This window comes from Aethalodelphis obliquidens, unplaced genomic scaffold (assembly GCF_003676395.1).
Source record: "Aethalodelphis obliquidens isolate GAN/ISIS:26980383/991018 unplaced genomic scaffold, ASM367639v1 scaffold61, whole genome shotgun sequence".
Lineage (NCBI taxonomy): Eukaryota > Metazoa > Chordata > Mammalia > Artiodactyla > Delphinidae > Aethalodelphis > Aethalodelphis obliquidens.
In genome coordinates, this window is record NW_020838005.1 from 7,848,348 (window position 1) to 7,870,119 (window position 21,772).

At 37.4% G+C, this 21,772-nt stretch overlaps 1 protein-coding gene across 2 annotated transcripts in view; it reads left to right on the forward strand.

Annotated features, from left to right (window-relative positions):
• GLRA3 (glycine receptor alpha 3) overlaps positions 1-21,772 on the forward strand; it is a 156,566-nt gene that overhangs the window by 40,969 nt on the left and 93,825 nt on the right. For both annotated transcript variants that reach the window (XM_027087922.1, XM_027087923.1), the window contains exon 3: positions 8,069-8,136. In XM_027087922.1, coding sequence (XP_026943723.1) covers positions 8,069-8,136 — 68 coding nt within the window. The remainder of the gene's footprint in view (positions 1-8,068; positions 8,137-21,772) is intronic.

Genomic DNA, 21,772 nt, shown 5'->3' on the forward strand with positions numbered 1-21,772 from the left:
CTTTTTCAGGTAGGTTGCCTATTTTGTCTTCATTTATTTGGTCTTGTAGGTTTTTGCCTTGCTCTTTCGTCTGTAACATTTTTTTGTCATTTCATTTTTTTTGATGGGTGGTGCTGTATTCCTGTCTTACTGGTTGTTTGGCCTGAGGCATCCAGCACTGGAGTTTTCAGGCAGTTGGATAAAGGTGGGTCTTGGTGCTGAGATTCGGCCCTCCAGGAGGCCTCACTCTGATTAATATTCCCTGGTGTCTGAGGTTCTCTGTTAGTCCAGTGGTTTGAACTCAGAGCTCCCACAACAGGAGCTCGGGCCTGACCTCCAGCCTAGCAACCAAGATCCCACAAGCTGCATGGTGTGGTACACACACAAAAAAAAAAGAAGGAAAGAAAGAAAAAAAGGAGCAGTACAATATCAAAGAATAAAAAGCAAAATAAAATTAGAAAGATCAAAATATATTAGGGGCTTCCCTGGTGGCGCAGTGGTTGAGAGTCCGCCTGCCGATGCAGGGGACACGGGTTCGTGCCCCGGTCCGTGAAGATCCCACATGCCACGGAGCGGCTAGGCCTGTGAGCCATGGCCGCTGGGCCTGTGCGTCCGGAGCCTGTGCTCCGCGGCGGGAGAGGCCACAACAGTGAGAGGCCCACATACCGCCAAAAAAAAATAAAAATAAAAAATATATTAGGAAAACTAGAAATATGATTGAAACAACTGCAACAAGGTAGAATAAAACCACAAGAGAAAAAAAAAATGGGGGTTCGGGGGGAACAAGCCAAAAGGAGAGAACAATAAAGTATAAAGAATAAAATAAAATCAGAAAAATAAAAGATTTATTAGGAAAAATAAAAATATAAATGAATCAATAAGAATGAATCAACAAGGTAAAACAGAGCCCGAATGTAAAAGAGGAAAAAAGAAAAAAAAAGCCTTGCTAATGGGTGTGGAGTTTAGGTAAGGGGTGGAACTTAGGCAGTGGTGGGGTTTAGGGTGGGGCAGGACCTAGGCGGGTGGGGGGGGTGATGTTTGAGCGTGGGGCAGGGCCTCTGCTTAGGACCTGCGTGGAAGGGGAGAGGCAGCACGTTGGAAGGAGAGCCTGTGGAGTGTGGAGTTCTGGAGTTTGGAGGTGGGGCCCTGAGTGAGGGTGTGTGGGTGGGGTTTAGGCCCAGCGCGTTGGAGGGGGTCTCAGAGGGGGTCTCCGAGTGTAGGGGCGGGGCTTCGGCTCTGCACGGCAGGAGGGAGGCTCAGAGGACAGAGGACGAGGCCTGGGGGCCCAACAAGCTCTGGGTGCCTAAGTGGACAGGGAAGGCATTGGCCACGTTCCGTTCTGTTCCTCTGTGCCCCTCCCCCATCACCCCCAGGGTCTCCTCCATCGCTGCTGGACCCCTATCCATAGGTGGGTCCTGCTGGATGTAGGAATTCCTCCCCTCCCCCAGCCGCCCCTCAGGAGTGCTGTTCCCGTAGGTCTGGCCTTCACATTTGCTCCCCCTTCCCTCCCTCCCACTCCCTCAGGACCCATGCATCTGGAGGGGGCCTAGGTGGGCAGAGGATCATGCCTGGCAGCTCAGCAGGTTCCTGGGGGCCCAAGTGGGCAGGGGAAACCTGGCCACGCTCCCTTTTGATCTTCTGCCCTCCCAGTCGTCCCCCAATTTCCCCCTTCGGGCGTGGGATCCCTTCCCCTCCCCAGCCTCCCCTCAGGGACGCCAGTCCTGTCCCGCCTCCACTTCTCCTCCCCTCACTCCCCCCACACTCCACATCCTACCCAGTTGCTGGGGGTTCCTCCCGTCCCCTGAGGTGTCCGTGGTCCCCCACCGGTGCCTGGTAGGTGCCCTAGTTGTGCAGAGACGAGAATTCCGCGTCCTCCTAGTCTGCCATCTTGACTCCGCCCCTGATTATTTTCTAATATATTCTCTCTGTAGTACTTATTTCTCTTTTTTTATTTTAAAGCATTCTCAAACTAACAGAAGATTTGCAAGTATAGCACAAACTATTTTTTTGCCCAAACCACTTGAAAGTAAGTTGTTGACCTTATGCCCCAATACTTGGGTGTATCATGCCAAAAAGAACATTATCTTAGGTAACCACATTCTAATCACTGAAACAAGCAAATTAACATGGATATATTGCTACCATCTAATTTGCAGGCTCCCATTCAAATTTTATCAACTATCTAAATAATGGCTTCATAGCAAAAGAATCCGGTTTAGAATCATGTCTTGTGTTTTACGGGTCATTTCTCATTGTCTCCTTCAGTCCGAACAGAGCCTCATTGTTCCTATGACTGTCATGATCTTGGCATTTAAAAAGATATTATTATTCCTTTATTTAACAGAATGTTCCTCGATTTGCATTAGTCTCATGTTTCCTCGTGATTCAATTTAGGTAATGCATCTTGATAGGAATATCACAGCAGTGATGCTGTGTTCTAATTGCATCTTATTAGGTTGTGGACGATGTTAATTTTTTACCATGACTGATGATGTTCACTTTGATTAACTGGCTAAGTTGGTGTCTGCCAGAATGTATCTATATACATACACATATGAGCATAAATAAACATACACATATATGCATAAGTATACATAGATATACACACATATGTATATACACACACACATATATTCATTTAGATCTATGTATTTAATTCTCTATCTGCTGAAAACCATGAGTTCTCCCTGGTATCTCTACTACCATAGGTTTATTCTAGTTTCTGAGTCTCCATATTTTAACTCCCTCATTTGACAGTAAGGCTCCCATTATCCTTAATATAATTACATATTTGATCAATACGTAATGAATCTCCCTTGTCTGCTGCCACTCCCTCTCCTGCACAGATTCCTCAGGGTCCTGTTCAAACTCTCACTCCCCATGCAAGGCAGCCCCACTCAGGCTTCAACACCCCATGCTGTGAAATCCTTCCCCGCTGATGTCCTTCTCACCACACTCCCCACAGCCATCCCCAGCGCGGAAGCCTTTCTTGTACTGCCCAAGAGAATGGCTTTCGGCTACACTTTCAAGAAGGAAAGGGAAGGGAAAGGGAAGAATAAATTGGATCCTATTTTTATAACATAAATTTCAAACCTTTTTTCAAGTATCTAAAAAATAATCTAAAATATGGATTTACAGCAATCAAATATGCTTTTGTCAATTAAAAAATAAATATCTTTCCTCATGACCTGACTACATAAATATATATATTTATCTAAAATAAAAACAAATCACTAAACAGATTTTTTTGAAATTTAATGTTTTGATTGCATTCTTATGTCTTTCGAAAGTGTGTGGCTTTAAAGCAACATTACATTAAAAGTTTTTTAGAGTCATTTTCATGAACACTTGGGTTATTTTTTGTCTCTATGTTTATTTGCTCTAGATTTGCCTGGTGAACAATTTTTCCCCAACATGAATAACAATAATGTAACTGCCAAGGCTTTGCACTGTACTTTGCCATTTTGCCTTTGTCCATCTCTGAGCTTAAAAGCCTTGTTCTGTTTCTTTTTTTATTTTTATTTTTTGCGATACGCGGGCCTCTCACCGTTGCGGCCTCTCCCGCCGCGGAGCACAGGCTCCAGACGCGCAGGCCCAGTGCCCACGGCCCATGGGCCCAGCCGCTCCGCGGCACGTGGGATCCTCCCGGACCGGGGCACCAACCCGTGTCCCCTGCATCGGCAGGCGGACCCTCAACCGCTGTGCCACCAGGGAAGCCCCATGTTCTGTTTCTTTAAGAGGCATCTAAAAGAAGACATGCTGCTGAAAACATCTGCAACTACTGTCATTTGCTTTTCAGGCCAACGATGGCTAAGGCAGTGAACAATTTTAAAGCACAATTTGCCATATGGATGCTATAGCAGTTATTTGCTCTGTTGCTAAACATAGCAGTATATTAGATGGATATAACAGTTTTTTGCTTTGGCACAGAGAAGTACCAGATTGACCAATGACTGCTAAACAGGTGCTCTCTGTAATGGCAATAGAAGATTTACAATCCTCTCTGAGCTTCATTCCCTTCAAAATTTTTGAATATATAATATATATTAATAGTGAGGGTAGAAAGACTACTCCAAGACTGCACCCCTGATCTGATATGGGTCAGAATCTTAAAGTGTAGAATATACTGCCTTATAAACTGTATCCACTTCATTCCTTGTACTCTATCTCCACTGTCACTGTCCTTGGTCAGGGCCATTGTATTTCCCATCTAAACTGTTACAATAAATTCCTGTTTTCTCTATGTTTAAGCTTTTGCTATCCATTCAACCATTCACCGTGTTGTGTTGGTTTACTACACTCTCATGAACAAGAATCTGTAAAGACTCCTTCATGTTCATAAAGTAAATTCCAAATACCTTGGTATTACATTGAAGAAATTCTATGATCTAGCCCAAGACTATCTTTAAAAACAGTAGACTTTATTTCCAAATTGCTTCATACCTTAATCTATTTTAAATTTCTTTAAAATAAAATTCTATATATGTATATGTATTTTATATATATATATATATATATATATATATATATATCTCATGTGAGTATATATCTTATATGTATATCTTTCAAGTGAGTGCTCTATTTTTCAAATTTGAAATTAAAGTTTGGTGCCTGAATCCAATTCACCTTTCCTTATGCTGAAGAAGAGAATACATACAAATAAGTAGTAAAATGGAAACTAAATAGCACTTTTGTATGTCCTAATAACCAGGGGGGGAACACGTGTGATAACTGATGGATTAGACAGTAAAGCTTAGGGCAGGCTGACTTTCTGACCTTAGGAAGAGTTTTCTGCACCTGATGGGAGGCATTGGAGAAGCAAGGGCTGGAGTCTGGTTCATACAGTGTGAGGCATCATGTTCCCAACTGCTAGTGAAAGCCTAAAGTAGCCCCCTCTCCTGGGACTATTGCTCTTCTATGGAAACATGTTATTTTAGGGAGAAAACAAATGCATCAGAGGAGTCCTCCTCCTAGCACAGTACTTCATATTGCTCCCTTTCAGAACCTTTCTGGAATCATTAGGATGTGCTGTACAGCACCTGCTCTCAGGGGACCCTGAAATGCATCAGAACAGACATTACTAACTTCAGGTCACTGAAGCCTATGCTGAATTTTCACCTTCATCCTATTTTTCACCAATATTGTCTGTAATTCTAAGCATAATGATTAAATTTAGAAGATGAGACTAAAAAATAAAAGCTCTGCCCCTTGCTGAATTAAAATAAGAAATTCATCCCCCCGCTTCTCTTTATTCCAGCTTCAGCCAAAGAGATCACAGTCAGATAGAGCTGGCAGTTGTGTAGCAGCAGCTTCTTACAGGGCCATGTTTCCCCAACATGGATGTACCTCTAGCTTCATTTTACTGGAAGATGAATTAACCCAATACTAAAACGTTTGCGTTTTCCCTCCTCCAATGGATTTGAGTCAATGACAGAATATGTCTTGAGGGAAAAGATATTCCCCAGATTCATGTTGCTGTTAACAGCAAACGAAAATAGCAGAATTTTAGAGTTCTCAAGAAGAAAGAGAATAGCCTAGAGAATATCAAAGATTGGCTTTTAGTTTTTCAAGATTCCAGTCAGGCTGTGTATATATTTTAGAATTCACCACCTTAGACTTACATTAAGTTAAAAAAAAAAAATATACACACACACACACACACACACATGTATCTTCTAACAGTTAATTGTGACTTCATACTTCTCTTATGGTGGGATAAAATAATCGTGGAGTACAATACCTGTGCTTTCTCGTCTCTTACGTGGTGACAAGACATTTCTATCATCCTACAAATTTAAAAAAAATTGTTAATATTTAGAAATAACATTTTGAAAAAACGTTTTTTAAAGTTAAAAAAGAAACCCATTCTACTAGTAATAACTAATTATAGCACCTCCAGGATTCAGAACTTTTATGAGGTTTTCTTAAATGTCCATCCTTTATATTTCAAACAATGTAGCCTCTATATCTGTTTGAATGTTATGTTCTAGGCATCTCGACGCAATAGAATTTGGGCTCTTTCTAAGTACATAACAGCCACCATGTTTTGTTAGCAGGTTGACCAAATTTATAATAGTCAACTCTCTTATTAAAATAAATAGCTTTGCATTTTTAATGTTCTAAGTCCTGACTCCCGTCTCTCATTTTCTCTATCTCTAATAAAACCCCAATTCACTTTAGTCCTATGGTCTAATGGCCACAGCTGTTTCCTACTCTGGAATTTCTTACGTTGCACATCTGAATTATGTAGCTAGCTTTTAAAAATACCAGTGCCTTGGTTGCATGTCATACCAACTAAATTAGAAGGTAAGAATCATGTATCAATCTTTTTTAAAGATCACCAGGCGATTTCAATGTACATAGAATTCATAGGCCTATGGATAGACTTTATTTTTTTATTTTATTTATTTATTATTATTATTATTATTTTTTGCGGTACGCGGGCCTCTCACTGATGTGGCCTCTCCCGTTGCGGAGCACAGGCTCCAGACGCGCAGGCTCAGCGGCCATGGCTCACAGGCCCAGCCGCTCCGTGGCATGTAGGATCTTCCTGGACCGGGGCACGAACCCGTGTCCCCTGCATCGGCAGGTGGACTCTCAACCACTGCGCCACCAGGGAAGCCCTAGACTTTACTTTTAAATAATTTTTTTGTTTTTTTTTTCTGTACCTCATTCTGGCAAGATAAATGCTATCAGAAAATGAGTAGAAAAGCAAAGATGAAACTTGTGCACCAGTAATTAAGTAAATGTAAATTAAAACCTTGAGTGATAAGCTATCTTAACTAATGAAACCGTTTTTTTAAAGAATAAAAATATTGGTACAAAGAGAACATCCCTTTTATGTTGACAAAGGATCAAGAATCAGAATGGCTTTGGACCTTTCAACAGCAATACTAGAAAATAGAAGCTAATGAAGAAAAGTCTTTAAAATTCAGAAGAAAAAACAATTTCCAGCCTAAAATGTGGTACCAAATCTAGGTGTTAATTAAGTGTGAGGGCATAAAAAAGAACATTTGTAAACAAGCAAGTTCTGAAAAGCTTCACATCGTTATGCATCATTTCTCAAAAAATTACTGAAGGACATGTTCCACTAAAATGAAGAAATGGGCCAAGAAAGAAGAAGGAATGGGGACCATGAAAAGAGGTCCCACAAAGGAGAAGGACGAGCATCTCCAGTAAGAGGATTATGGGAAAGCATAAGATGACTGCTATGCTCCAGGACAACAAATCTAGAATGGAGTAAGCCTGATGGAAGAGAAAGTTAATAGAGTATCTGATGAGTCTGATACAGAAACACAGTTTAGAGATTTCAGAACTTGTGCATAAGTTAATGATACCTATGGAGGAAACTATGTGAAATATATAAAACAATTATCGACCTCAGGAACATGTTCTGCAGGAAAGAGTGATCATAGTATATTATATGGTTAGTTGGAGGTAACATTTACCTTGTCATAATAAAGTAAAAAGTGAATAGTGATCTAACAACAGTGACAATGTAGCTGTATTTGGGTAATGGGAGGACAGAAAAGAAGTGTAAGGTAGCAGGGGTGGGAATAAGGTGTGAAAGAAAACGAAATCCTTACCTTCTGCTGTGGCCGTCAGAACATATGTCTAAAATGAAAACATCTAAAGGAGTAAAATAAACTTATTGTTCAGAGAAATTGAGGTAAACATCCAAAGAGTTGTTTAAATGGGTTGAAGTGATCATCTCCAGGGAGGGATTAAATGGGGGTATAGGGGAAGGGGCTGCTGTCTTTTTTTGTAGCAAACCTTGTAAAATTAAGTGACTCAATTATGTTCATGTAAAAACAAACAAAATAAATTAGGCTTAGATATCAGCTTTTGTGTGTGATTTTATCTGACTAGCTTAGGCAGAGATTAACTGAGTTATTTTAACCCCTACCACACAATATTTCAGTGTTTTTTACTTGTATAGCTATCAAGTCTAATGACAAAGCTTTATAGCCAGATAATGAAATGCTTTGAATTCTTTTTTTTTTTAAACTACAAATTAGAGGCATGGAGCTACTTGAAAATATTTTAGATCAGTATCTAAACAGCTTTTCTGTTTTAATCTCTTTTTCAGGCTCTCCAGTTAATGTCACGTGCAACATATTCATAAACAGCTTTGGTTCGATCGCTGAGACAACCATGGTAAGTAGGCATGTTGACTTCGTAATGAATTTCACACTGGGGTAGTTTGTAATCATGTTCATGGCAATTTTTCTGCTGGTAATATGTAATTGAAAGCCAAAATTCATATAGTGAGATTTTAAAAGATAAACTTAATAGTATAATTAAATTACAATCAACTGCAGTCAATGTTTCATTTGGAGATGGTTAGTGAAAACAAGATTGATTTTTCCCATTTCAGTAACTAAATATTAGATCTCAAATTAAAACTAAAACTTTACCTTATGAATTATTTATTTATTGTCAATGTTCTTTAATAAGCAGACATAAGCATAGGAGTAAATAATGTCACATTTAATTATTTTGTATACTTATAAATGTGTTTATAATGTTATTTTAAGTATTCTGATTACCTTTCCAAATGAATATAATATTTGATCAAATATCATAACTATTTTTCAAATTGTGGTATATGCTTTAATTTAACTGAACTCACTGAACTGAGACTTCATCACTGTGTAATTGAGAACATTTTACATAATCAAGTTATTAAAGCTAAAATATTATCATTTCCAAACCAAATATATTCTGTTTCGAATTTTATAACTTTCTCTAAAGATCATGTTGTATCTTTTCTTTGCCTTATAGTTTTCATTGTACATTTTAGCTAAAATAAAATAGACACATGAACCACTGAATATTTGTAAGATTGTCTAGCCAGAACTTTTAATTAAGTAATTAAATTTTATTTTTTATTATTTTTAGGAACTTTTTTTAAAAATTGAAACTATGTATTGTGGTTCTTAAATTACCTAGAATTATACTCCATTCCTAAATTTAGCAAGTATAATGTGCATTAATTTTCAAAGTTGATTTTAGCTAAAATAGGATATGAAAAGCTTAAAGATTTATTAGCTTCTAAAGCCATTATTAAGTAAGAGAATTATCCTTATTTTACATATATCAGAATGACTTGATAATGAATTTTCTAAGGAAAAATCTAATATGTAAATTATTATGTGGGAGGCTGTGTAGATTTGTGTGTGTGTGTGTGTGTGTGTGTGTGTGTGTGTATAGAGGATCTTTCTCAACTGGAAGAGACTTTATTCAGGCACCACTTTTTAAAAATGCTCTTTTCCTCATGTATGCAATATTTAGTCATTTAGCAGCATCTCTGTGGTTCTATTCAAACTCAATATACTATAATTACAATAAAAGCCTCAGTGGAGAAGAACTGAACTCATTTTGGGGGCATTATATAGAATTATCTTCACTGCAGTATATAAATTAACACTAATGTGTGTACCTGTGTGTAAACACAGAGGAAATGACATGATTTGCTAGTGTAAGCACAGTGTGGTTCTGGTGCAGTTTTGACCCTGAAGTCACTATAATCCTGTTTCAGAAGTTGACATATTCTGGATTCTGGTTGAATATTTGGTCCTGATTCTTTTTTTTTTAGGATGCTCATATGACTTTTATTTATTTATTCTGGTCCTGATTTATTCCCTGTATTTATACAGACCCAATTCAAAGCATATTTATAGACAAAGGAATCTCTACTGGATTTTTTTCTACCTAGACCTCCCAAATTATATTTCTAGCCCTGACAACTTCCTCATTTTAATTGCTACTATACAACACTGTATCATCCTGAAAGCCTGGACATATGCTTATACTTTCTCTTTTGCAAGATCATTTCCGTGAAACAGTTTCAATAGCAATAGTTGGAAAGGTTTCTAGCCTGACTTGTCTTTGTGGGGTGGAGGAAGGGATTTGGAAAAAAGAGAAGACATGGTTGGATTTCCTCATTAAAACCTCAAAGATTGTCATGTTCCTGAAGGTTGCTGCTTTTTATGACATAGTTCATCAGTCTAGCACTAAGTGTTTATAACACACACTCCATAGGATAACGACTACATCTGCTAAATTTCTTACCTTTAATAATTTTAGACAGACTTCCTTTGCAGAATAATATTATGCCAAAAGCTTGCAGAATATTGCAAATACACCCTCCCAGGGACCCTCACTCAGTTTTATTTCCCTTCTACAGCATAGAAATCCTTTCCATTCCTTCATCTTCCATCATAATGTATCCTTTTGAAATCATTTTTAGCATCTATCACTTGCTTCTTCAGAGTCACAAGCAGCATCAATGAACATTAATCAAACACCCCAGAGGTAAAGTATTATAAAATTAACTAAGTCCACCTTGATATCTTTCTTTTTAACCTTCCAGACTCATAAACATGTGACATTATTTCTGTTCACATAATCAGATTCAATATTTGTAAAAAATTTTACTGGTATCAGATAGGATAGCTGCAGTATGGTGTCCATCTACATAGGCATAGAGAAAATTCAATTTTTTTTTTTATCTTAAGAATCAAAATATTTTGCTACCACTTGATTACTCTGATGTATTTTATTCATAGTTTCCACCATCACAGCTCTGCAACTAAACTTTACCCCATTGTTTTACTTGCCATAGTATTAAGTTAATTTATTTTTACAAAATCTTGCATTTATTTTTTTAACATTCACATTTTTTATACGAATATACTTAATTTTGTTCTTACAATACAAATAACTGAATTCAACTGAAACAATGTATTAAATTGAGAGGATGGAATTTAAATTACTTGTAATCATTAATGGATATCTTTGCATCTGAGAATTTATATCTAATATAAAAGTGAATAATTCTCCCAATCTTTATATCTTTGCTTAACAGAGATCTTAACCATGCTTAGTGTCTTCGTTGACCAACTATATTATGCTCCCTCTACTGGTCTAGTTTCTAACCTATTGTATCTCTCCCCATTTTAAAATAAGCTTTAGTCCCATTTGAGGTAATTATTTGATTCTTGAGAAAATATCTCTAGTAGATATTCTACTTTAGCCATTTTTTGAAAATTAAGTTAATTTGAATCTTTAACATATTTTGCATCTTCTTCTTGCACGAACTTTGTTTTTCTTAATATTTATGTGCATTTTTTCCCCAATAGCTTAAGCACAAATTTCTTTTTAACTGTTAAACTCATCCTTTCCCAGTGTTTGTCTAATTAACTTAATGTAGTGCCAACCATTCTCACTTGAGTACAATTTTATTATTCTTGACATATAGTCATCAAAAATTTTCTATGTATGTTGTGGAAATTCTAAACTTCCCTAATTTCCCTCACATTTGAATCATACGTCATTATATATAATGGGGTTCTCTAAGGATTTGTTTAGCCTCCATTACCCCAAGTTCACATTCTTCTTCAGCAGATGATGATTCAACAACTGTTGGAAACCACAGTTCTTAAAAAGATTAAATTAAAAATAAAAACTGGTTTACCATCATCAGTCACTCTTCCATTTTGCAACATGGCCTTGGTGAGAGAGGTGCGTCTATCCTGTCTTTTAAAATGGTGGTGACAAAAGGAACATAATTTTTTTTATTGTTACAATGAGGTGAAGCTTAATATCTCCACATTAAGTGACTCTCAGTAATCGTACTCCTGCAAACCTGTGGTGAGTTGTGGATAAGGATTATATTCTGGGGTGACAGCATTTGTAAGTTGGACTTTTTAAAAAAAAATTCATATGTAACTATATAGCAGTTAGGGTGTGTATATAGAGCTGTATTTCAAAGTGGATATATTGTCATAACGTCCTATCTTCAGCAAACAGATGGCTCTCCATCTTGTCACACATATGCTGGAGAGAGAATTGCTCTGCTGTGTGCCTTAAGTCAATATTTACTCAATGAACCATGACTTTTCACCAGAGCCCATAGAATAAATTATTTTTACAAAATAAAAACAATAAAGGTAGGGAGAGACTTTCAAGATGGCAGAGGAGTAAGACATGGAGATCACCTTCCTCCCCACAAATACATCAGAAATACATCTACATGTGGAATAACTCCTACAGAACACCTACTGAACGCTGGCAGAAGAGCTCAGACCTCCCAAAAGGCAAGAAACTCCCCACGTACCTGGGTAGGGCAAAAGAAAAAAGAAAAAACAGAGACAAAAGAATAGAAACAGGACCTGCATCTCTGGGAGAGAGCTGTGAAGGAGGCAAAGTTTCCACACACTAGGAAGCCCCTTCACTGGTGGAGACGGGGTAATAGGAGGGAAGCTTCAGAGCCACGGAGGAGAGCCCAGCAGCAGGGGTGCAGAGGGCAAAGTGGAGAGATTCCCGCATGGAGGATCGGTGCCAACCAGCACTCACTAGCCCGAGAGGCTTGTCTGCTCACCCACAAGGGTGGGTGGGGGCTGGGAGCTGAAGCTTGGGCTTCGGAGGTCAGATCCCAGGGAGAGGACTGGGGTTGGCTGTGTGAACACAGCCTTAAGGGGGCTAGTGCACCACAGCTAGCCGGGAGGGAGTCCGGGAAAAAGTCTGGACCTGCCTAAGAGGCAAGAGACCATTCATTGTTTCAGGGTGAGGGAGGACAGGGGATTCAGAGCACCGCCTAAATGAGCTCCAGAGACGGGTGCGAGCCACGGCTATCAGTGCGGACCCCAGAGACGGGCATGAAACGCTAAGGCTGCTGCTGCAGCCACCAAGAAGCCTGTGTGTGAGCACAGGTCACTCTCCACACCTCCCCTCCCGGAGCCTGTGCAGCCCGCTACTGCCAGGGTCCCGTGATCCAGGGACAACTTCCCTGGGAGAGCACACAGTACACCTCAGGCTGGTGCAACGTCACGCCGGCCTCTGCTACTGCGGACTCGCCCTGCATTCCATGCCCCTTCCTCCCCCTGACCTGAGTGAGCCAGAGCCCCCAAATCAGCTGCTACTTTAACCCCATCCTGTGTGGCGGTGGGGGAACAGATGCCCTCAGGTGACCTACATGCAGAGGCAGGGCCAAATCCAAAGCTGAACCCCAGGAGCTGTGCGAACAAGGAAGAGAAAGAGAAATCTCTTCCAGCAGCCTCAGGAGCAGTGGATTAAATCCCCACAATCAACTGATGTACCCTGCATCTCTGGAATACATGAATAGACAACGAATCATTCCAGTATTGAGGCAGTGAACTTTGGGAGCAACTGTAGACTTGGGGTTTGCTTTCTGCATCTAATTTATTTTTGGTTTTATGTTTATCTCAGTTTTGTATTTAGAGTTTATTATCATGGGAGATTTGTTTATTGATTTGGTTGCTCTCTTCCTTTTTTTTTAAAATAAAAAAAATATATTTCCTTTTTCTCTTTTTCTGACTGTGTATTTGTATGCTTCTTTGTGTGATTTTGTTTGTATAGCTTTGCTTATACCATTTGTCCTAGGGTTTTTTTTGGATTTTTTTTTTTGTATAGTTTTTAGCACTGGTTATCATTGGTGGATTTGTTTTTTGGTTTGGTTGCTTTCTTCTTTCTTTTCTTCTGTCTTTTTTATTACTTTTTAGTTTTTTAATCTTTTAAATTTTTTATTTTAATAACTTTCTTTTCCCTTTTCCTTCTTTCTTCCTTTCTTTCTTTCTTTCTCCCTTTTTTTCTGAGCCATGTGGCAGACAGTGTTTTGGTGCTCTGGCCAGGTGTCAGGCCTGTGCCTCTGAGGTGGGAGAGCCAAGTTCAGGACATTGGTCCACCAGAGACCTCCCAGCTCCACGTAATATCAAATGGTGAAAGCTCTTCCAGAGACCTCCATCTCAACGCCAAGATCTAGCTCCACTCAATGACCAGCAAACTACAGTGCTGAACACCCTATGCCAAACAACTAGCAAGACAGGACCACAACCCCACCTGTTAGCACAGAGGCTGCCTAAAATCATAATAAGGTCACAGACACCCCAAAACACATCACCAGACGTGGTCCTGCTCACCAGAAAGACAAGATCCAGCCTCATCCACCAGAACACAGGCACCAGTCCCCTCCACCTGGACCCTACACAGCCCACTGAACCAACCTTAGCTACTGGGGGCAGACACCAAAAACAATGGGAACTACGAACCTGCAGCCTGTGAAAGGAGATCCCAAACACAGTAAGTTAAGCAAAATGAGAAGACAGAGAAACACACAGCAGGTGAAGGAGCAAGGTAAAAACCCACCAGACCAAACAAATGAAGAGGAAATAGGCAGTCTACCTGAAAAAGAATTCAGAGTAATGATAGCAAAGATGATCCAAAATCTTGGAAATAGAATGGAGAAAATACAAGAAACGATTAACAAGGACCTAGAAGAACTAAAGAGCAAACAATGATGAACAACACAATAAATGAAATTTAAAAATTCTCTAGAAGGAATCAGTAGCAGAATAACTGAGGCAGAAGAATGGATAAGTGACCTGGAAGATAAAATAGTGGAAATAACTACTGCAGATCAGAATAAAGAAAAAAGAATGAAAAGAATTGAGGACAGTCTTAGAGACCTCTGGGACAATATTAAACGTACCAACATTGGAATTATAGGGGTCCCAGGAGCAGAAGAGAAAAAGAAAGGGACTGAGAAAATATTTGAAGAGATTATAGTTGTAAACTTCCCTAATATGGGAAAGGAAATAGTCAACAAAGTCCAGGAAGCACAGAGAGTCCCATACAGGATAAATCCAAGAAGAAACATCCCAAGACACATATTAATCAAACTATCAAAAATTAAAATCAAAGAAAAAATATTAAAAGCAGCAAGGGAAAAGCAACAAATAATATACAAGGGAATCCCCATGAGCTTAACTGATCTTTCAGCAGAAACTCTGCAAGCCAGAAGGGAGTGGCAGGACACATTTAAAGTGATAAAAGGAAAAAGCCTACAACCAAGAGTATTCTGCCCAGCAAGGATCTCATTCATATTCGACGGAGAAATTAAAACCTTTACAGACAAGCAGAAGTTAAGAGAATTCAGCACCACCAACGCAGCTTTACAACAAATGCTAAAGGAACTTCTCTAGGCAGGAAACAGGAGAAGGAAAAGACCTACAATAACAAATCCAAAACCATTAAGAAAATGGTAATAAGAACCTACATATCGATAACTACCTTAAATATAAATGGATTAAATGCTCCCACCAAAATATAGACTGACTGAATGGATACAAAAACAAGACCCATATATATGCTGTCTACAAGAGACCCACTTCAGACTTAGGGATATATACAGACTCAAAGTGAGGGGATGGAAAAAGATATTCCATGCAAATGGAAATCAAAAGAAAGCTGGAGTAGCAATTCTCATATCAGACAAAATAGAGTTTAAAATAAAGACTATGACAAGAGACAAAGAAGGACACTACATAATGATCAAGGGATCGATCCAAGAAGAAGGTATAACAATTGTAAATATGCACCCAACATAGGAGCACCTCAATACATAAGGCAAATGTGGACAGCCATAAAAGGGGAAATCAACAGTAACACAATCATAGTAGGGGACTTTAACACCCCACTTTCACCAATGGACAGATCATCCAAAATGAAAATAAATAAGGAAACATAAGCTTTAAATGATACATTAAAAAGATGGAATTAATTGAGATTTATAGGACATTCCATCCAAAAACAACAGAAAACATTTTCTTCTCAAGTGCTCATGGAACACTCTCCAGGATACATCATATCTTGGGACACAAATCAAACCTTGATAAATTTAAGAAAATTGAATTCATATCATGTATCTTTTCCAACCACAACGCTATGAGATTAGATATCAATTACAGGAAAAAATCTGTAAAAAATACAAACACATGGAGGCTAAACAATACACTACTTAATAACCAAGAGATCAATGAAGAAATCAAAGAGGAAATCAAAAAATACCTAGAAACAAATGACAATGAAAACACACGGCCCCAAACCTATGGGATGCAGCAAAAGCAGTTCTAAGAGGAAAGTTTATAGCAATACAATCCTACCTCAAGGAACATCTCAAATAAACAACCTAACCTTATACCTAAAGCAAAAGAAGAACAAGAAACCCCCCAAAGTTAGCAGAAGGAAAGAAATCATAAAGATCAGATCAGAAATAAATGAAAAACAAATGAAGGAACAATAGCAAAGATCAATAAAACTAAAAGCTGATTCTTTGAGAAGATAAAGTTGATAAACCATTAGCCAGACTCATCAAGAAAAAGTGGAGAAGACTCAAATCAATAGAATTAGAAATGAAAAAGAAGTAACAACTGACACTGCAGAAATACAAAGGATCATGAGAGATTGCTACAAGCAACTCTATGCCAATAAAATGGACAACCTGAAAGAAATGGACAATTTCTTAGAAAAGCACAACCTTCCCAGACTGAACCAGGAAGAAATAGAAAATATAGACAGACCAGTCACAAGCACTGAAATTGAAACTGTGATTTAAAATATTCCAACAAACAAAAGCCCAGGACCAGATGGCTTCACAGGCAAATTCTATCAAACATTTAGAGAAGAAGAGCTAACACCTATCCTTCTCAAACTCTTCCAAAATACAGCAGAGAGAGGAACACTCCCAAACTCATTCTATGAGGTCACCATTACCCTGTTACCAAAACCAGACAAAAATGTCACAAAATAAGAAAATTACAGCCCAATATCACTGATGAACATAGGTGCAAAAATCCTCAACAAAATACTAGCAAACAGAATCCAGCAGCACATTAAAAGGATCATACACCATTATCAAGTGGGGTTTATCCCAGGAATGCAAGGATTCTTCAATATACACAAATTAATCATTGTGATACACCATATTAACAAATTGAAGGAGAAAAACCATATGATCATCTCAATAGATGCAGAAGCTTTTGACAAAATTCAACACCCATTTATGATAAAAGCCCTCCAGAAAGTAGGCATAGAGGGAACTTACCTCAATATAATAAAGGCCACATATGACAAACCCACAGCCAACCTCATTCTCAATGGTGAAAAACAAACCATTTCCTGTAAGATCAGGAAAAAGACAAGGTTGCCTATGCTCACCACTATTATTCAACATAGTTTTGGAAGCTTTAGCCATAGCAATCAGAGAAGAAAAAGAAATAAAAGGAATCCAAATCAGAAAAGAAGAAGGAAAACTGTCACTGTTTGCAGATGACATGATACTATACATAGAGAATCCTAAAGATGCTACCAGAAAACTACTAGAGCTCATCATTGAATTTGGTCGAATAGCAGGATACAAAATTAATGCACAGAAATCTCTTGCATTCCTACACACTAATGACAAAAAATCTGAAAGAGAAATTAAGGAAACACTCCCATTTACCATTGCAACAAAAAGAATAAAAAGCCTAGGAATAAACCTACCTTAGGAGACAAAAGACCTGTATGCAGAAAACTATAAGACACTGATGAAAGAAATTAAAGATGATAAAAAGAGATGGAGAGATATACTATGTTCTTGGATTTGAAGAATCAACATTGTGAAAATGACTATACTACTCAAAGCAATCTACAGATTTAATGCAATCCTTATTTAAGTACCAATGGCATTTTTCACAGAACTAGAACAAAAAATTTCACAATTTGTATGGAAACACAAAAGACCCTGATTAGCCAAAGCAATCTTGAGAAAGAAAAACGGAGCTGGAGGAATTAGGCTCCCTGACTTCAGACTATACTACAAAGCTACAGTAATCAAGACAGTATGGTACTGGCACAAAAACAGAAAGATCAATGGAACAGGATAGAAAGCCCAGAGATACACCCACGCACCTATGGTCACCTTATTTTTGGTAAAGGAGGCAAGAATATACAATGGAGAGAAGTCAGCCTGTTCAATAAGTGGTGCTGGGAAAAGTGGACAGGTACATGTAAAAGAATGAAATTAGAGCACTCCGTAACACCATACACAAAAATAAACTCAAAATGGATTAAAGACCTAAATGTAAGGCCAGACACTATCAAACTCTTAGAGAAAAACATAGACAGAACACTCTATGACATAAATCACAGCAAGATCCTTTTTGACCCACCTCCTAGAGAAATGGAAATAAAAACAAAAATAAACAAATGGGACCTAGTGAAACTTAAAAGCTTTTACACAGTAAAGGAAAGCATAAACAAGATGAAAAGACAACTCTCAGAATGGGAGAAAATATTTGCAAATTAAGCAACTGACAAAGGATTAATCTCCAAAATTTACAAGCAGCTCTGTAGCTCAATATCAAAAAAACAAACAACCCGATCCAAAACTGGGCAGAAGACCTAAATAGACATTTCTCCAGAGAAGATATACACGTTGCCAACAAACACATGAAAGGATGCTCAACATCGCTAATTATTAGAGAAATGCAAATCAAAACTACAATGAGGTAACACCTCACACCAGTCAGAATGGCCATCATTAAAAAATCTACAAACAATAAATGCTAGAGAGGATGTGGAGAAAAGGGAACCCTCTTGCAGTGTTGGTGGGAATGTAAATTGATACAGCCACTATGGAGAACAGTATGGAGATTCCTTAGAAAACTAAAATAGACCTACCATATGACCCAGAATTCCCACTACTGGGCATATACCCTGAGAAAACCATAATTCTAATAGAGTCATGTACCACAATGTTCATTGCAGCTCTGTTTACAATAGCCAGGACATGGAAGCAACCTAATTGTCCATGGACAGATGAATGAAGAAAGATGTGGCACATATATACAATCGAATATTACTCAGCCATAAAAAGAAACAAAATTGAGTTATTTGTAGTGAGGTGGATGGACTTAGAGTCTGTCATATAGAGTGAAGTAAGTCAGAAAGAGAAAAACAAATACCGTATGCTAACACGTATATATGGAATCTAAAAAAAAAACAACAAAAAAAAGTTCTGTAAAACCTAGGGGGAGGACAGGAATAAGGATGCAGACGTAGAGAATGGACTTGAGGACACAGGGAGGGGGAAGGGTAGGCTGTGACGAAGTGAGAGAGTGGCATTGACATACATACACTACCAAATGTAAAATAGCTAGCTAGTGGGAAGCAGCCACATAGCACAGGGTGATCAGCTTGGTGCTTTGTGACCACCTAGAGCGGTGGGTTAGGGAGGTTGGGAGGGAGATGCAAGAGGGAGGAAATATGGTGTTATATGTATATGTGTAGCTGATTCACTTTGTTATACAGCAGAAACTAACACACCATTGTAAAGCAATTTTACTCCAGTAAAGATGTTAAAAAAAAACCGCTGAGGTGTTTTGGTGTAATGCTTTTTCAGATGCCTGTATACAGAAATGTATGGTGAGGCTGGATGAGAGTGTCTGAACGTGTGCTGTGTTCTCACAGAATGGTCAAACCGTACAGTTCTTGCATTTTCCACAGAAATTAAAGGTTCACATTTAGTTGCAACAGTAATCATGCACATGTAAATGTTTCTTTGAATCACTGGGTCGTTAGATTCTCCAGAGAAATCTAAGCTAATGTGGCATAAAAAATTGATAGCGTTCCTTCACATATTCTTTTTTTTTTTTCCTTCACATATTCTTAACAGAGTCTTTAAACTCCTACACATTCTTTTTTTGTAAGTGTATTTTTTAATCAAATAAAGCTTTTTTTAATCAAATAAAGTTATGCACTTTTTGCATAGGTAATAAGTAACACTCATGCACCCGTCGCCATGTTAAGAAATTAAACATTACAAATAAATTGAAGTTGACCATGAACTCTTGCCCAAAGCACATTTCTCTACCTTCCAAAGGAAGCTTTGTTCCTGAATTTGATAGACATAAAATTTCATTCTGCATGAATGAAATATAAACAGAGTTGCCACACTGTAGTATTTACATATAACATGATTTTTTGGTTCAAATGTATATTTTTGAGGTAATCCATGCTTATACTATTATATTCATTTTCATTTGAGTAAATATTGCATAATGTGTTCATTCTACATTTGTTGGACATTTTGATTATTTGTAATGTCTTTGCTACCACAAAAACCTCTGCATTGAAAATTGTCACACATTATCTTCTAGTATACATATGCAAGATATTCTGTAGGGTATATACCCAGGAGTGGAATTATTTGGCACAAGGTTATATTCTCAAGAGTAAAATTACTTGGTTCAGATATTAACTAAGTTGCTTTCCAAAGTGGCCAGTCTGTCTTTAAACACCTACTAGCAATTTTATGAGATTTAGAGTTTTACATCTCTCACAGCTAGTATTTACCCACTTGGATTTTAATTGCTTCTTATCATGTACTTCCTTGATTAATAGTGAGGTTATGCATTTTTCTTGCATGATTTTTAGCCACTCTGTTGTCCTTTGTGCGAAACGCTTCTGTGTGTTGCTTCCCCATTTATATTTGTTTGCTTTTATTATACACACACAAAATAACCCCCCCCCACACACACACATATACATGTATTATTCTGAAGGTGAATACTTTGTCAGTTGCATGCATTTAAAATACCCATTCTGCTCTTTTCAATGTGTTTATGATGTCTTGGAATGTAGAAATAATTTAAATTTTCATTTACAAAATGTAACCTTGTTTTACTTACTGGTTTGTGCTGCTTTGTCTTAGCAAATCCTTCTTTCACCTAAATTCATAAAGACATTTTTTTATATTTTCTCCTAAAATTTTTTTGCTTTTCCTCTCTAGGTTTTAGTTAACCTGGAATTTTGTGTAGTTCTATATGTTTGTATGATGTGCAGGATGCATTAAGTTTTATTTGTTTCACACTTGAATAATTATTTTCAATAATTTGTAACTATACCTCTGACATATATATTCCTAAATTGAATGAGTCTATTTCAAAGTTCTCAGTTCTGTGCCAGTGATCAATTTGTCTATACCTGTACCAATGACACATTTTTTAATTTAATATAGGTTTAAATTGGACTTGATATTTAATACTTCCCAAACAGACACTTTATTTTCTTTCAGAGTATTCTTAACTATTCTTCGAAGTTTGCTTCTTCATATAAATTTTAGAATCTTGTCAATTCCACAAAATAAACTTGAATATGCAGAGTGTTGAAAGAATTATCATCTTAAAATATTGCGTCTTCCCATTCATGAATACAATATATCTCGCCCTTTACTTAAGTATTATTTAATATCTTTCAACAAAGGCATATAACTTTTCAAAAATTTCTTACGTATCTGTTAAATTTGACAATTTCCACCTTATTTTTAAAATATATTTTAAAAATTTTAAAAATATATTTTAAAAATTTTAGTAATGTTTTCTAACTCTTCATTGATGACATATAAGAACATGATTGTTTTCACATTGCCCTAATATACATACTCTCATTTCAGGCCTAATACTTTATAGCTCCTTCCTGCAATCATATTGTCTAGGAATATTAGCATGTTAATTTTTCAGTCTTTTATAAGCTTTGTATCTTTTTCTTGTCTTGCTGTTTTAGCAAAAACAGTGCTGAATGAAATTTATTTTGTTCCTGACTTTAAAGGAAATACTTCTAAAATAAACATGGTATTTGCTTGAGTTTGGTGTAGATATCCTTTATCAGATTTTAAAGTTCCCACTCATCACGCTGTCTGCAGAACATGGAAATCATTAAATACAAAACAAACCAGAAACAGGTATTAAGTCTTCTAATCCATGAACATATTGTAATGATTTGTCTTCCGCAGGTCCTTTCACCTACATTGTTCAGAAGTTGTCATATATTTTGTTAAATTTATTTCTAAGTATTGATGTATGGCTATGAATGTTATATTTTTAAATTTTTAAAATAATTTTTATTCTACAATAGTTTTACATCCATGAAAAGCTTGCAAAGTTAGTAC